This window comes from Hippopotamus amphibius, chromosome 7 (assembly GCF_030028045.1).
Source record: "Hippopotamus amphibius kiboko isolate mHipAmp2 chromosome 7, mHipAmp2.hap2, whole genome shotgun sequence".
NCBI lineage: Eukaryota > Metazoa > Chordata > Mammalia > Artiodactyla > Hippopotamidae > Hippopotamus > Hippopotamus amphibius.
The window spans coordinates 24,347,217-24,363,801 of record NC_080192.1 but is presented as its reverse complement, the minus strand read 5'-3'; the positions used below and the strand labels follow the sequence as shown (position 1 = coordinate 24,363,801).

The following is a 16,585-nucleotide window of genomic DNA, read 5'->3' as shown; positions in this document are numbered from 1 at the left end:
AAACATGTCCTCCTTCTAAAATGAATAACTCTGGCTCAGAATCACTGGGTTATTTTAACCTGTCATTCACAGCTTTATGGGGTATATTCAGAGCATATCAGGTGCTTTAAAGCATATGAAAGATGCAAACCATTCTGACTTTAAGACACAAACACTTTTTTGGAATGATAACACACAGATAGGAAAAGCCTAAAATATATTTACCAAGTCACCTAAGATGAGTTCAGTAAACACATAGGGGATGCCCGGATTGTACGAGGCAATTAAAGTTAGTATATAGTCAACACATCCCCAATATCAAAGTACTATGAAAACATAGAACAGAACACATTCAAACATTAGCATCAATTAACACATTATTTTTGAGAAACTGTTGCGTGCAAAAATTTTCCAGGCCTGAGGAGATAAGGACATACTGAAATCAGTACAATTAGGTCCCTGTCAGGAGGAGCTTAATCATGGTATGAGTATGGCCATAGGTACCCAGGTGTTGTTTGTAACGAGCCCAGCTGCCTGGTGGCCCTCTCTTAGCAAGCAAAGCCTGACATTCAAAGAAGCATCAACTTAATGTTCAAAACCATTGAAAATAATCTAAACCTTTATGGCGTCTCTCATAAGAACATCCGAGAGGGAATCCTTTCATCACATACAGTATAACTTTGGTAAAATCTCCTTTTCCCCAACTGCCTTGCTCTTGGTGCCTCTCTGACGTCCACAGCAGCTCTCCAACCTCTGTCTCATTGGCTCAAACTCCTAAACCTCTCCCACCAGCTCAGTCTGCGTGGAGTGTTTTGGCTCCTGTCCCCATCCTGCTCTGACTCAGCTCCTGATTATGGAGTTCAGCTTAGTCTCTCTGACACCTTCCTTTTTTCCTGTCTCCCCCATTGTCTGGATTCTACACTTATACAAAAGGGCAAGGTTGCTGGAATCCTTCTTTCTCAGTGGAAGGGCTGTTGATGCAAACTATTCTAATTTGTCATTAAAAAAGAATCTCATTCACATAGGTGTGCATGTGTGTTAAGAGAGAAGTTGACCTAGAATTTGTACTTGCTTCAGTAGCTCAGGCAGCATTTTATAGCCTCTATGGACCGAAATAAAGACCATGTTTCCCTTAAAAGCTTTTGCACAGCAAAAGAAACCATAAACAAGACTAAAAGGCAACCCTCAGAATGGGAAAAAATAATTGCCTACGAAACAACGGACAAAGGATTAACCTCCAAAATATACAAGCAGCTCATGAAGCTTTAACACCAAAAAAGCAAATAACCCAATCCGCAAATGGGCAGAAGACCTAAATAGACATTTCTCCAAAGAAGACATACAGATGGCCAACACACACATGAAAAGATGCTCAACATCACTCATCATCAGAGAAATGCAAGTCAAAGCCACAAGGAGGTATCACCTCACACCAATCAGAATGGCCATCATCACAAAGTCTGGAAACCACAAGTGTTGGAGAGGGTGTGGAGAAAAGGGAACCCTCCTGCACTGTTGGTGGGACTGTAAGTTGGTACAGCCACTATGGAAAACAATTTGGAGGTTCCTTCAAAAACTACAAATAGAACTACCATATGATCCAGTCATCCCACTTCTGGGCATATATCCAAAGAAAACCATAATCCCCAAAGAAACTTGTACCATCATGTTTATTGCAGCACTATTTACAATAGCCAGGACATGGAAGCAACCGAAATGCCCATCAACAAATGAATGGATACAGAAGATGTGGCATATATATACAATGGAATATTACTCAGCTATAAAAAGGGATGAGATGGAGCTATATGTAATGAGGTGGATAGAACTACAATCTGTCATACAGAGTGAAGTAAGTCAGAAAGAGAAGGACAAATATTGTATGCTAACTCACATATACGGAATCTAAAAATGGTACTGATGAACTCAGTGACAAGAATAAGGATGCAGATACAGAGAATGGACTGGAGAACTTGAGGTATGGGAGGGGGCGGGGGGTGAAGGGGAAGCTGAGACGAAGCGAGAGAGTAGCACAGACATATATATACTACCAACTGTAAAATAGTCAGTGGGAAGTTGTTGTATAACAAAGGGAGTCCAACTCGAGGATGGAAGATGCCTTAGAGGACTGGGGCAGGGAGGGTGGCGGGGACTCGAGGTGGGGGGAGTCAAGGAAGGGAGGGAATACGGGGATATGTGTATAAAAACAGATGATTGAACCTGGTGTACCCCCCCAAAAAAAAAAAATTAAAAAAAAAAAAAAAAGACCATGTTTCCTTGCGTCCCCAATACCCTGTGTCCTGACTGAATACAGTCAGGCCGTTATTAATTTTGGCCATTATCTCTTTCTTGACTTTGAATTCCTTTGCTCAGGGGTCTTATTCAGCAGTTGATCTCTAATATCTAGCCCAGTAACCAAAACACAGTGCCTCTTCAATAGTGGCTTATGAAACTTCTAGTTGGAGACCTATGGCGAGCACTTACTCCAGACTGAGGACACAGCAAGAGATGAGACGTGAAGTTGGCTGGCTGTTGTATTCAGGGTGGCTGGAGTGCAGGGTGAAGGCAGGGCCCTGGGCAAGCAGGGCTGGGTGTGGGGGCTAGGAGAAGGTGGCGGCAGCACCTGGAGGAGCATCTCATGATCCACCCGGAGATTTGCTAAGATAACCATGATGACATGTGAAGGGAGGATGAGGGAAGCAAGAGTTTGGAGGATGGAAAACAACTTAAGAAGTTTTTCTCATAAAATTGGTGAACAACGATTAGGACTTCAACTAAGTGAAAAAGTTGGCTCCGCTACTTTTGAAGTAACTCAGAAGCCTATCCCTCATAGAATTGACAGATGCTCCTTGTTAAGGGGAAATGGCAGAGATTGAGCAAAGGTCCTTCTGTGCCCTCCCATCCCAGCCCCCTTGCCAACCACAGCATCCCCCCGGCAGCCTTCTGCCAGTTCAGTGCTTCCCTTGTCTTCATCTCTGTGGCAGCAAGGTCACAAGAGGTCTCTCACAGCCCAACATCGAATCAGGCAGTTTCCCATGTGTGTATGTGGTTTACCTCAAATCATGCCAAAGAAACAAAATGTTGTTGAGGCGAAATTACTGTTTGATAAATGTTGAGACAGGCTGTGGAAGGCATTTATCAGGTAACATGGCTGTCTTCAAATGTTATGTGAAGTGATTAATGATACAGAAGGTGTCCTTTTGCTTGATAGCTCTTGATGAAGTCATGACAGTAGCCCATCACAGTTATTACTGAAACCTTTTGTGTAGAAAGAAAACATACTTTAACTAGTCCTAAGAACTAAGAAATATGGATAGATAAGAAGAATATGTAAGAATGCACTCCAGGATGTGTGTTCCCCTCTGTCTAGTAACGTGGACCAGGAGCCTGGAAAGTTTGTCATTGGAACCTGGTGTCCCCTGATCAGGGCTGGATGTCCTGCCTGCCCTCCCTCCTTTCTGGTTCCATGGAAGCTGCCAGCTGCTTCTGGCCACGATCACTTCCTGCCCAGACAGTTTGAGTAGCCTCCTAGCTAATTTCTCTCTCTTGTCTTTTCCTAGTCCAGTTCTCCTTTAAACGATGGCCAGAATTATCCTTTTAAAGCAATCAAATCATCATTCTCTCCATCCAGTGCCCCTTAGTTTCCTAAGCAACAAAATCCACATTCTTTACGTTGACGTGTCCTAAGTATACCGCTCAGCCTTCCTTCTCACCATGCTTCCTGTACGTGCCCGCAGTGAGGACCGTATCAGGTTCTTTATGTTCCTTGAATGTCTGCTGTTTCGTTGCTCACGTGCTTCCCTCCACCTGTGGGCCCTTGTTCCCATCCTCTGCCGGTGGAAATTCTGTTACTCTCTCGCGCCTCAGTTCATAGGCCCCTTTTTCCAGGAAGCGTTCCCTGTTCATGATAATTACTCTCTCCCACCTCTAGGCTCCTATAACATGTCATAACTACCCATGTTCTGACCACATGCTACTTGGTGTATTAGTCAGTCGTGTATAAATCCATTTTTTTCAGTTCTTACACACTTTGTGAGGATAGGATCTGTTTCGTTATCTTTGCATTCCACAGCACCTAATATAATGCACTGAGTGTATTTGTTAAAGTGAATGGAATTAGCTATAGCTTTGGAACTCTAAAATTTGATCTTTTCTATGTGCATTTTTTAAAAATTTTGGTATGGTTTGGGGCTATGAGTTCAGTTGTTTATTTTGAGGTTTTAACCAGCATTGGTCAGTTTTAATTTAAAAATAAATGCACTTTAGGGATTTCCCTGGTGGTCCAGTGGGTGAGACTCTGTGCTCCCAATGCAGGGGGCCAGGGTTTGATCCCTGGTCGGGGAACTAGATCCCACATGCATTCCACAGCTAAAGTGCCACGTGCCACAGCTAAAGATCCCACATGCCGCAATGAAGATGCTACGAGCTGCAACTAAGACCTGGTGCAGCCTAAATAAATAAATATTTTTTAAAAATTAGTGCACTTTGATCACTTCTCTATATCTGGATGTTAGTACATGTGTATATTACTACTGTTAAAATGAAAGCAAGCTGTTGCTAGACGTCAGCAACACTGTGAAGTAAGCATAGTTTCTCTCTGACAGCTTTATAATCATGACTCCTTTAGCTGTAAGTAAAGAAAAACTACTTACACTAGTTCAAATGAGATAGGTTTGGTGAGGAGGCAGTATTTGGCAGGGCATGGTAAGTGAGCTCATGCATAACCAAGGTCCAGGGATAACACACAGTGGGTCCCACAGAAAATGAAACTTGGAGAGTTGGGAGCCAAGATTGCACTCAGTCCCACAGGCGGTGTCAGTTCTCATTTATCTCTGTGTGCTCCTCACTCATTTTACATCTAGCCCATTGGGTGCCTTCTCCAACTCCGTACTAGGGCCTCTCAGCTCATCCGGCCAGTCGAAATTACAATGATGGAGAGTCTGATTGATTCAACCCTGCCTGTAGGTAGATCTCTCTTGAGTCAGATGTCCACACAGAAACACAGCTGTGTCCAAACCATAGGGCTGCGGCAGTGTCCTCAACAATAGACCATGTACGATGTTGATTCTGTCTTCCTCTTCATTTGTTCTTTCCATTTCTTTCTCAACTCCCAGCTGTTCGTCTCTGCTTAAACCCTTTCTGGGATCCGAATCTCTTTATTCCAGGGCTCTCTTCTCAGAAGAAAAGTGATATTCCAAAATATTATTTGGGTGTGAATTACTTTACTTGTTCTTCTGTAACATATGAATTTACAGGGACAGAATCCTAAAATAATTTATTGTTCATCATTAAATCTTATATTTTGTGGCCATTCTGTATCTTTTCAGATAACCCAAATTACTTAAAAGATTGTAACCTCTGAGTTATTTTGTTTCATCCTTGGAATTAGGGTTAGGGGATAATGCAACAAAAGACAAATGAAATAAATAATTTGTAATTAAAATACTTAGTATTTTACCAGTAGGATCAACCTCACTATATTGTCTTATTATTTCTAGAACATGATTATTGAATGTTGCTCTGAAATAGTATCTTTGTTTTTGACGGATGAAGAGGCAACTCCATTATCTGAGGTATGCATCTCTTTTAAAACTGTATCTGATTCTCTCACAAGTGTTGTTGTTGCTATGGAGATGGAAATGCAGAAAACATCTATTAAGAAAGTATCAAGGGCCTAACCCTCCTTAATTAATGTGAAAAAGTGATAAACATGAGCTTATAATAGCATGCTATTTTGGTTAGAAATATTCTTTGTTAAAAAATCAACTAGTACAGAAAACTGTGAAGAGGATAATCTTAAAATCATCTCAGACTCACCATTCAGAGAGTAACCACTATTAACATTTTGGGGAATATCTCAAATTTTTTTCATGTATACTTAGACTTTTGAACTTTTACATCAATGGGATCATACTGCACAAACTTTCTATAACTTTTTTTTTCTTTCAGCAATAATGTTTGGGAGATATTTTTATGTGAAAACTCTACCCTGTCTTATTTAATGCCTACATAATAGTTTCTTTTATGTATTTGTCATGTCAGGCTCTATTTATATAACTAGATCTTTATTCATGGGTCTTGAGGTTAATGAATTCTAAAACACACATATTTCACCCTTCTTTTTCACCCATCCTCAGAGTTAATTCTTAGGAAAAGGATTTTGGAGTTAAAAAGTATATGCACCTGGTCCCTGACTTATTATGATTCAACGTATGATTTTTTGACTTGATGCTATTGTGAAAGCTATACGTATTCGGCAGAAGCTGAACTTTGAATTCTAAATTTTGAGCTTTTCCCAGGCTAGTGATATGCAGTCCAGTACTTGGGATGCCGGGCAGTGGCGGTGAGCTGCAGCTGCCATCAGCCACGTGACCGCAAGGGGACACAACCCACACACGTGCAACCATTCGGGACCCGTACAACGGTTCTTTTTTTAACTTTCAGTGCGGTGTGCAGTACATTACATGAGCTGTTCAACACTTTATTATAAAATTGGCTTTGGTTAGTTGATTTTTGTCCAGCTGCAGGCTAAGGCACATGTTCTGAGCACGTTTATGGTAGGCTAGGCTCAGCTCTGATGTTCAGTATGTTAGGTATATGAAGCGTATTTTTGACTTAAGATATTTTCAACCTCTGATGGGCTTACCCGTTTATTGGGATATAACCCCATCATAAGTAAAGGAAGATCTGTATACCTTTTTTTTTTGTGGTAGAATATACATGGTGTAAAATTCACAGTTTTAATCATTTCTAAGCATACATGTTAGTGGCATTAAGTACGTTCACAGTGTTGTGCAACCATCTCCACCATCCATCTCTCCAATTTTTTCATCATTCCAATTAGACACTTTGTACCCAGTAAGTAATAACTCCCCATTTCCTCCTCCCCCAACTCCTGGTAACCTCTATTCTACTATTTGCATGTTCTAGGTACCTCATATAAATGGAATCATACAATATTGGTTTTTTTGTGGCTGGCTTATTTCATTTAGCACAATGTTTTCAAAGTTCATCCATGTTTTAGCATGTATAATATCAGTACTTCGTTACTTTTTAAGACAAAATAATGTTCCATTGTATGTATATACCACATTTGTTTATCTACTCTTCTATGGATGGACCTTCGAGTTGTTTCTACCTTTTGACTTCTGTAAATAATGCTGCTATAGCCATGGGTGTACAGGTACCTGGGTGTATACCTAGGAGTGGAATTGGTGGATCATATGGGAATTCTATGTTTAACTTTTTAAGGAACCCCCAACAGCCGTACCATTTTACATTCCCGTCAACAGTGCAAGAGGGTTCTAATTTCTCCACATCCTCACCAACACTTATTTTCTCTTTTTTGATAATAGCCATCTTAATGGGTATAAATTGGTATCTCATCATGATTTTGATTTGCCTTCCCTAATGGCTAATTTCATTGAGCGTCTTTTCATGTGCTGATGACCCGTTTGTATATCTTCTTTGGAGAAATGTCTGTTCAACCCTTTGCACATTTTGAATGGGCATTTACATTTTGGTGTTTAATTGTAAAAGGCCTCGAGAAATGTGGCACCAATTTTCTCTCCCATCTTCAGCAGGTGAGAAGTCCAGTTTACCCACGTTTTCATCAACACTAGTTCTTCTCCTTCTGCTCTCTCTCTTCCTCCTCCTCCTCTTCTAACTGTTGTAGGTCTAATAAGTGAGAAATGACAAATTCAATATTTTATATTTATTAATAGTAAAGCCAAGTATAGTTCATATGTTTGTTGGCAATCTTTGTTTCTCCTTTTGTGAAATGGTATGCACTCATTTAGCCAGTCAACAAATACTTAGAGTGAACTGCCTGCTTCTGTGTCAGGAACTCCTTTATAGGCTCTAGAAAGCCTGCTGTGAACAAGCAACAAGAGTGCCACTCTCTTGGAGCTTTTTTTTTTTTTTTTTGTGGAGGGAAAAATAGTAAATAAATAAGATAATTCCACATTTTGTTAAGTACTGAGAAGGAAAAATAGAGTGAGGTGTTAGGGTAGGGTTGGCAAACTACAATTGTGAACTATGTCTGGCCCACTACCTGTTTGTAAATAAAGTTTTATTGGGACACAGCCATGCTCATTTGTTTACCAATGGTCTATAGCTGCTTTCTAGCTGCAACAGCAGAGCTGAGTAGTTTTGACGGAGACCATATAGCCCACAAAGCCTAAATTATTTACTACCTGGCCCTTTTCAAAACAAGTATGCTGATCCCTGTGATAAAAAGGAACAGGGAATGGGGCAGTCAGGGAAGCCTTCTCCTAGGAGATGGCATTTGAAGTAAGACCTGAAACATTAGCTGTATCCCTCCACTGGATCAATAGCTTCTTGTGAGCAGGGGCTATGCTGTTCAATCTTTGAATTCTTACCGTGCCTTGTACACTGCATCGCTTGGTTACTGCTTCCTGAACTGAATTAAATTGTCTTTAGTTCTAAATACCTGAAATGTAACGTTTGCTTAAAATTTTTTTTCATCTGGCCATTCATGTTCTTTTATTCATTTGTCCATTCATGTTCTTTTCCCATTTTTTAAAATCAGGAACTTAATTTATTATGGAAATATGTAGAAATACTGCAGGCAGACCATTGATAATAAAAGTCAAGCTTAAATCTAATTTTGTACAAACTGTGGTTTACAAATAGGTCACAGAAAAGAAAATGTTATTTTAAGACACATGATTTGTGACATTAATGGGCTTTTGGCTCCTGATAGACCTGGGTTGGAATCCCAGCCTTGGATCTTGTGTGACCTGAGGCAAATTATTTAACTTCTCTAAGCCTCATTTTTCTCATATGTAAAGTGGGGTAATAATGCCAGCGTCTCACAGTTGTGAGGACTAGCGTGAATAGTGTATGTTAAGCATTTGAAATCGGGTCTAGTGAGAATAAATATTTAGTCATTATCAGCTATTTCATCATCATCCCTACCATGGTCTTGCCTTCTATGTGTGAGTTCTTCATCCTCTAGTCAACTAATTTCAATAGATTCTCAAGGTCCAAATTTGGGAGGAAGGGGATATGTGGATATAAGTATAAATACAGCTGATTCACTTTGGTGTACCTCAAAAACTGGCACAAGAGTGTAAAGCAATTATATTCCAATAAAGAGCTTAAAATATATATATCTCAATAGAAAAGGGAAGCAACAGTGTTAAAGAGAGAGAAAAAACCAGAAGTCGTTTTCTTTGCCTGTAATGTAAACCATTGTTGAATCCTAGAGGCATTAGGTCAGGGTGCAAGACCCCAACATGAGATCCCAGTGCTGAAAGAGTTATTGGGGCAAGAGAAGGTGCCTCCAGTTGAACCCCATGCTCACACTTCCACTGAGGGCAAGGCTTACCTGGTGGTGCTGGTTGGAGCCTGGGCATTTACGAGCTTGTTCCAAGAAGTAAATTGTTAGACAAACAAAATTACATGCCTTGCTGAAGCTTTTTTTTTTTTTTTTTTTTTTTTTGTCAATGGGATGAGATCTTGCTGTTCATTTTAGTTCCTTATTGAATATATCTATTATAATTGCCTTTGCCTGTAGTGCCTCTTCTTAATTAAAGTAAATATTGCCAAACACAGCTTGTGACAAAAATAACCTGACACTGGCAAGGAAGTGAAGGAAGGAATGAGTGCTCCATGCTTACGTTCTTAGTGATTAGTCACAGAATGTACATGACCATTAGGTATCATTTCTGGTGTACCAATAATGAAGCAATCCTTCCATTGCATACCTAGGTTCAAATTATTGCAGTTTCCAAGTTGTCAGGTAGGATTCAAACATGATGCTAAAAATATTCTTTCCACTCTTGCTGTGACTGACTGTGGGGAGGACCAAGTCATTTTACACAACCCTCTGTTCATCAGTAATTATTATTGACTTCCAGCTGCAGGCAGGACATTGGTGTAGATACTTTTGTTGTTGCAAAGGCAGCATAGGTTTAAATTCCTGCATTCAGCTAAATTAAATATTTTCATATTGGTTCAGATGACACATGTGAATTTACCTAATCTGTGTGTGTGTGTGTGTGTAGTGGGTGTATCTGTGTGTATGTATGTGTGTATGTGTCTGTAGTGTGTGTACATGTGTATATGTATGTATTGAACTGATTTGAGTCATACAGACTCAGTATGGAAAGGAAATTGCTAGGAGCAGATCCTGCTTTGAAGGTGGAAAAGGTGATCCGAAGCAAAGAGACAAGACACATCGTATAAGGGGATTGCAAAGTAGTTTCTCTTGGCTGCATGAGTTTAGCAGGATAGTTTTTTTGGTTTTTTATAAATTTATTTATTATTTGTTTATTTATTGGCCGTGTTGGGTCTTCGTTGCTGTGTGTGGGCTTTCTCTAGTTGCTGTGAGTGGGGGCTGCTCTTCATTGTGGTGCGTGGGCTTCTCATGTTGCAGAGCACGGGCTCTAGGTGTGAGGACTTCCATAGTTGTGGCATGTGGGCTCAATAGTTGTGGCTTGCGGGCTCTAGAGCGCAGGCTCAGTGGTTGTGGCGCACGGGCTTAGTTGCTCCGCGGCGTGTGGGTTCTTCCCGGCCCAGGGCTCAAGCCCGTGTCCCCTGCACTGGCAGGAGGACTTAACCACTGCGCCACCAGGGAAGCCCAGGAGGATAGTTTTTGAGTTCAGGATTTTTAGCTAGACCTACTCTATACTACCTGGCAAACAATAATGGTAATAATCACTAAAATGCAGATGTTACTAATAGTAGTAGTAATGTTAGTTTTTATTGAGCACGTGGCATGTGCAGACACTGTTCACTGTTTTAAACAGTATCTCATTTAACACTGCAAGAAGCCTATGACGTTTGCCACTGTTACCATCCCCATTTAGAACCGGGGAGATGCGGCAGCCTGCTCAAGCTCTTGCAGCTTGTAAGTAGAGGAGGCAAGAGTCAACTGTAGTTCTGCTTAAATCCAGGATCTGCATCTTTAACTAAAGTGCACCCAGTGAATCTCTTATTAGAATAGGGAGCAGATGCTGCAGGGGGTAGAGGAACGAGAGGTGAGAAGTGAAGGTGGCACGTGCAGATGAATATTTGAGAAGGTTTGGGGTAGAAGTCTGGAGAGGGTGGAAGAGGAGCTCCCGGGAGACACGGAGTCAAGGGCGGGTGTTAGGACAGCAGCTGTGGACGGGGCAGAGAGCTGGGAGGGATGGAGGCTGCCAGTCTAGAAGAGAAAAGGGCAAATGATGAAGCAAGGCCTAAGGGAGTGGGCAGGGAACAGAAAGATATTGACAGCATAAGTGAGGCAGTTGCCTGGAAGTAGAGGAAATACACCTCTTTCTGTAGATCTTGGGGCAGCTGCTTAAGGGCAGGAACGGGTGTAAGTTTGTAAGAAAAGGATAGGCGAGGGACTTCCCTAGTGGTCCAGTGGTACAGAATCCATCCTGCAATGCAGGGGATGTGGGTTCGATTCCTGGTCGGGGAACGAAGATCCCACATGCTGCAGGGCAACTAAGCCCACGCTACAGAGCCCATATGCCCTAGAGCCCACACCACAGTGAAAGATCCCATGTGCCACAGCTAAGACCTGACACAGCCAAAAATAAACATAAATAACATAAACAAATAAAATATGTTAAAAAAGAAAAGAAAAGGATAGACGAAGCTGGGGAAGTTCACATCCAGTGGTTTTCACTTTCTCAGTGAAGTAGAGGCAAGTTCATCTACTGCTGGAGTCGGGTAGAGACTTGAGGGTATGATCTTCTAAGATAGAGATGAAGATCTTGAATAGTCACAGTCACTGAGTGTGATGGATGAGGAGGTGACCAAGAAAAATTAAAAGGATTGAGGGCCACAATGACATTCAAAAGTCTTACGTTTGAGGGGCACTAGGCTACTTGGCTTGTGATTTTTCTCCACCAGCACTTGGCTTCCCAGGTATGGGAGTGGAAAGTTCCAGTAGGGGCAGATGCAAGAGGAGAGTAGAGGCGCAGGGAGGTGAGAGTACCAGTGAGACCAGCTGACAGCCTGCCAGAGGCTCAGGTGGCTTGGAGCAGCTATGAGTTTATCTCACAGTAAATTCCCAAATTCCTCTCATTTACTCTGAGAAAGCACTGGTGTAACTCGATGCCCGCCATTATTTCTCAAGCTTCAGTTAAACAGGAGATAGTTTAATCACACAGTATGTTTTCTAAAAAAATTTTTTTGGAATTTAACCTAAAAAAATTCTTAATGACAGTTAGATTCTGATGACCTATGCTATGTTACCACGTACAATATTAATGTGCACTCCTTTTCATGTGGTTGAATTTAGTGTGCCCGTGTTCTCTTATTTCCTTTTTGGTGTATTTATGGTCAGATATTGACATGAACCAGATATTGATGCTGGTCACTAAAATAACGATTATCTTTGAGAAGGTTTGGTAAAAATTATGGGGAAGGTAGAAGAACAACAGTAAGAGAGAGACAAAGTCACAGATGTGTTAACACATCTTATTTAGTCATTTGCATCTTTCATTTTGTGTCTGATGTATTGATTCTATCATGTGACAACCTATTCCTTATGACCCCTTATGACGTTATGACCCTGCCTGTCAGCTGCCATCATTACTCCAAAATGCTAGCATTTTATCTTTTGCTGGGTTATTGTGTAAAAATGAGTAATAACACATCTAGCCCATGTTAACCTAACTCAGACTGCCTGTTTTTCATCACTCTCTCTTAAGTGCATGGTGTATATCTTTGTACTTAATAGTTTTTTTTTTTTTTTTATCAAAGTGTGTTATAATGTTGTGCTTCCCTATTTGTCTCCCCTATGGGAGCAGATTGGGCCTTCTAGAACAGGATTGGATCTTATTATGTTTTTATTCTGCCTGCCTTGCCCACTGTTGGCTCCCCAAGGGTGTTCAGTAAGCATTTCTTAAATGAATGAGTGCTCGCGGTACATCCTGCAGAGGTTCCTCTAGGTTGCAGTTCTGGGCCTGATGTAACAGTGACTTTGGGTTCATCATTTTCATGCGTTTGTATCATAAACATTTGTCAGGTGCCTCCTCTATGCCAGCCATTGGAGCAGGCTTTGGGATAAAGAAATGAAAGTGAGTCCCTGCCTTAAAAGGGGCCTGCAGTTTAGTGGGGGAAGACAGGCAAATACAGAAGCAATTACAGCACAGGGTGTCTGGGGGCCAGACACCACTCTTCAGTAATAAGGTCAGTTAATATTCGGATACTATCTCGGCATAATTCTGAAGGTGAGACATTCCCTTTGGTATCTTTTAAGACAGGTACACTCGTTCCGTATAAGAAAGCAAGATAGTAGAAGCTCCTATGGCCAATGGTTAAAAGTTTTAGTTACTTTGGAAAATGACTGAAAGGTAATAGAGAATCCTTAGGTAGATACGGACATGATCAAGGGCACTTGTGAAAGCACCTTCATCTGATTAGGAAAGGATTCGGAAGAGGAGGCAGGTAACAGAAGTTCTAGCTTGGCAGTAGTTGCCATGAGGGCGTTATTTATGGTTTTGTTCATGCAGATGGAGAGAATGGGGCGAATCCTAAAAGCCCTGTCTATAAAGAGAGAGAAGAAGTGTGTGTGTGTGTGTGTGTGTGTGTGTGTTTGTTTGAAGTCCGTTTAGTTTACAAGCCGCAGCTGAGCACAAGGCCCTGTGCTGGACCCACTGGAGGAATCAGATGAGAAGGACAGGGTCCTGGCCCCGAAGAGGCTGACAGTCTAGAAGCGGGGGAGGGGGCTGATGCTTACAACGCATGGAGACAGTGGTTGTGGTTTTCAAACGGGAGATTGTTCTACATGACGCGGGGGAGAAAGAGGTTGACGGAGGTTAAAAGGCCGGCCCAAGGTCATTCACCTGGTCACAGCTAAAACTGGGCAGACCCCAGAGCCTGTGCTGTTCACCCTGAAGCCAGCACTGTTTGTTTTCGGTTTGGGGACACTTGGCCACTTGGGTGGCTGGGCTGGTGGCGCGGCACGTTGCTGAGGGAGAGGGAGAGTCAGGGTTAGGAAGCAGTGCGCGCGGGTTAACAGACAGGCTGGAGAGCCAAGGTGCCTGCCTTCCAATCCCAGCCCGGCTCTGACGTTTGCTAGTTGGATAAGCTTAGACAAGTTTCTTAACCTCAATGCTTCAGTCTCCCTATTTGTAAAAACAGAAATAAAAATAGAAGTTGCCTCATAGTCTTGTAGTCTGGAGTAAGTGAGCTTATCCATGTAAAACTCCTAGAACAGGGCCTGGCACATCCTAAGCCAAATAGCTGGTTATATTATTAGCATCTAAGAGCTCTATGAGTTCACTTGGAATTAGACCCTTGTAAACAGATTTGTTTCCCTAAGGAGTGGCTATAGAAGAACGACAACAGCACACCTGCGATGAAGCCTCTGAGTACATTGTCAAAAGAGAGGCTGGAATAATGTAGGTGCTAGAAATGGTATCCCCTCTAACTACATGTATTCCCCCACTCTCATCTGTCCCGGTTACTATGGTTTTATAACAGAGCACCCCAAACTTAGCAGCATACAATGACCATGATCTCATTAAGGTCAAGGAGTCTGTGGGTCACACATTTGGAAAGGGCGTCGTGGGGCAACTTGTCTCCCCTCCGTGCTATCTGGGGCATCTGCTGGGAAGACTCAAAGGTTGGGGGTGATGCAGCTGCTGGGGGCTGGAATCCCTGAAGGCTCAAAGGCTCGTCTGGTGCCCGATGCTGGCTGCTGGCCAGAACACCGCTCGTGACCTCTCCATGGCTGCTGGGCCTCCGCACAGTGTGGTATCTGGGTTTCGAGAGTGAGCCTCCCAAGAGAAGCAGGCAGAAGCTCTCGCACAGTTAGGCCCTGGTTTGGAAGTTACATAATGACCCCTTCCTGTGAGTCTCTGTTCCACCCACATCCGACGCTGGACCTCCTCTTGCTGGGAGGAGTGTCAACGTCAGATTGTAAGAAGGGCATGTGGGTGGGAAGCTATTGTTACAACCATTTTGGGAAAATGCAATCAGCCACAACATCCAATAAAGCGCTCCCAATATCTAGGCCTAGTCCCGCTCTGAGCAGAGGCTGCTCCTGGCAAACTGCTTAGCCAATTTTTTAAATGAGTCAACAACTCTCCCCAGATATGCTAGGCAACTGTTGTGGAGTTGCTGAGAGTGTTTATACCCAGAGGACAGAGGGAAAACGAGGTGGATTCTCAGTTCCCTTTGAAATAAGCTACACAGTTTTTCTGTGTGTTGGATGGGGTTGTGTGTGTCTCTGTTTATGTAGGTTAGCTTCCACATCACTTTTTCGAGGAGGCTGTTAAGTCCTAGAGGGTAGGCTATTTAACTTCCTTTGGTTAATTTTGTCACATTACCCTATGCCTCTTGGTTTCTTTTAAACAAAACTTCCCAAATGGTGTCAATGACAATACTGTCTTTAAATTGTCATTTATAGCATTGGTAACAAGGTATTCTGTAGTTTACTAAGTATTAAAAAATTAATTCTATTAATATAACTTATTTCAGTTGAGAGTTGCAGATTTTTTTTTTTATACCAGCCAAGAGCTGTCTGAATAGATTTTATGGGCATCAAGAATTACATCTTTCTTCTGTGAGACATTATCATTCTGTCCTCAAGTGAAGAGTATCCTTTGTATGTAAGTTCATGAGACGTCCACTTAATATTCTCATATTCTTTTGAAGACAGTGCCGAATGACATCAGTTCCACACCGCTTTTAAAACACAGCTCTAACTTTGATTCCATCCGCTCACTGTTCATTTCCAACTGTCAAATTTGGCTCAGGGAAAAAGAAAGCCCTTAAGAAAAGGCCAGGCTATTAATGTGCTCTTCAAAATGCTAAGAAAAGGCTAAGCTGTTTATAGCGTTTTCAAAATGCTCATTTCTCAGAGATTTGCCAGCAACAGTGTCAAGGTGAAATAGCTCTCGTTCATCCAGGAACTGAGAGCCTTTGTGTTCTCTGTGCTCAAAGCACTGGTACCACTTTTGTTAGATGTGCTATTTGGGGGTATAATGATACTTGGATATAATTTAAACCAAAATATAGTCATGAACCTGATATTGTGTATTTACTGTAAAAGTGGCGAGAAGTGTGTGTACTGCTTGAGAAAGCAAGCCTGGCTTCATTCCGGGTGCAGCTGTATTTCAGAATCAAGGGGACAATTTCCCCAAGTTTAGTCACTTTGTGTAACTTCAAAGGAAGTGAGAGGCAGAGGTATTATTAGCAATCTGTTCATCACTGTCTCTCTTGCTGAAAACTGAGTCAGGTGCTTAGTTTCATTCACTTCGTGCATTTTACGAAACGTTTTTGTCTTGATTAAAAATCTGGACCCTTCACAATGGAGTTATAATTCATTTTAAGAGGATGTTGATTTTGGCCTCGTGTTTCTGAGTCAGTAGACAAGCCTTTTGAAAGTCTCTGGACCAATGTTCTTTATATTTAAATAAATCCACAAAGGAGGAACTCGTGTAGATTTACCCATTTTCCTTGTTAATACTTTGGACACCAGCCATTCGAGATTTTTGCCCTTATTTCCCCTGTATCTCAGGCAGCTGATACCATTATGTTCTCTTCGCAACCACCTGTGAGAGCGTAGCACAGGCTCAAGCCCCAGTGTTGCTCTTGTGGACAAGTCATTAGTCTTCAAAGATCTTAGGTCAATTAC

At 41.9% G+C, this 16,585-nt stretch overlaps 1 protein-coding gene across 2 annotated transcripts in view; it reads left to right on the top strand.

Moving 5' to 3' along the window:
- The window catches only part of CFAP54 (cilia and flagella associated protein 54), a 277,803-nt gene that overhangs the window by 246,854 nt on the left and 14,364 nt on the right, over positions 1 to 16,585 (top strand). For both annotated transcript variants that reach the window (XM_057741715.1, XM_057741714.1), the window contains one exon: positions 5,478 to 5,552. In XM_057741715.1, coding sequence (XP_057597698.1) covers positions 5,478 to 5,552 — 75 coding nt within the window. The remainder of the gene's footprint in view (positions 1 to 5,477; positions 5,553 to 16,585) is intronic.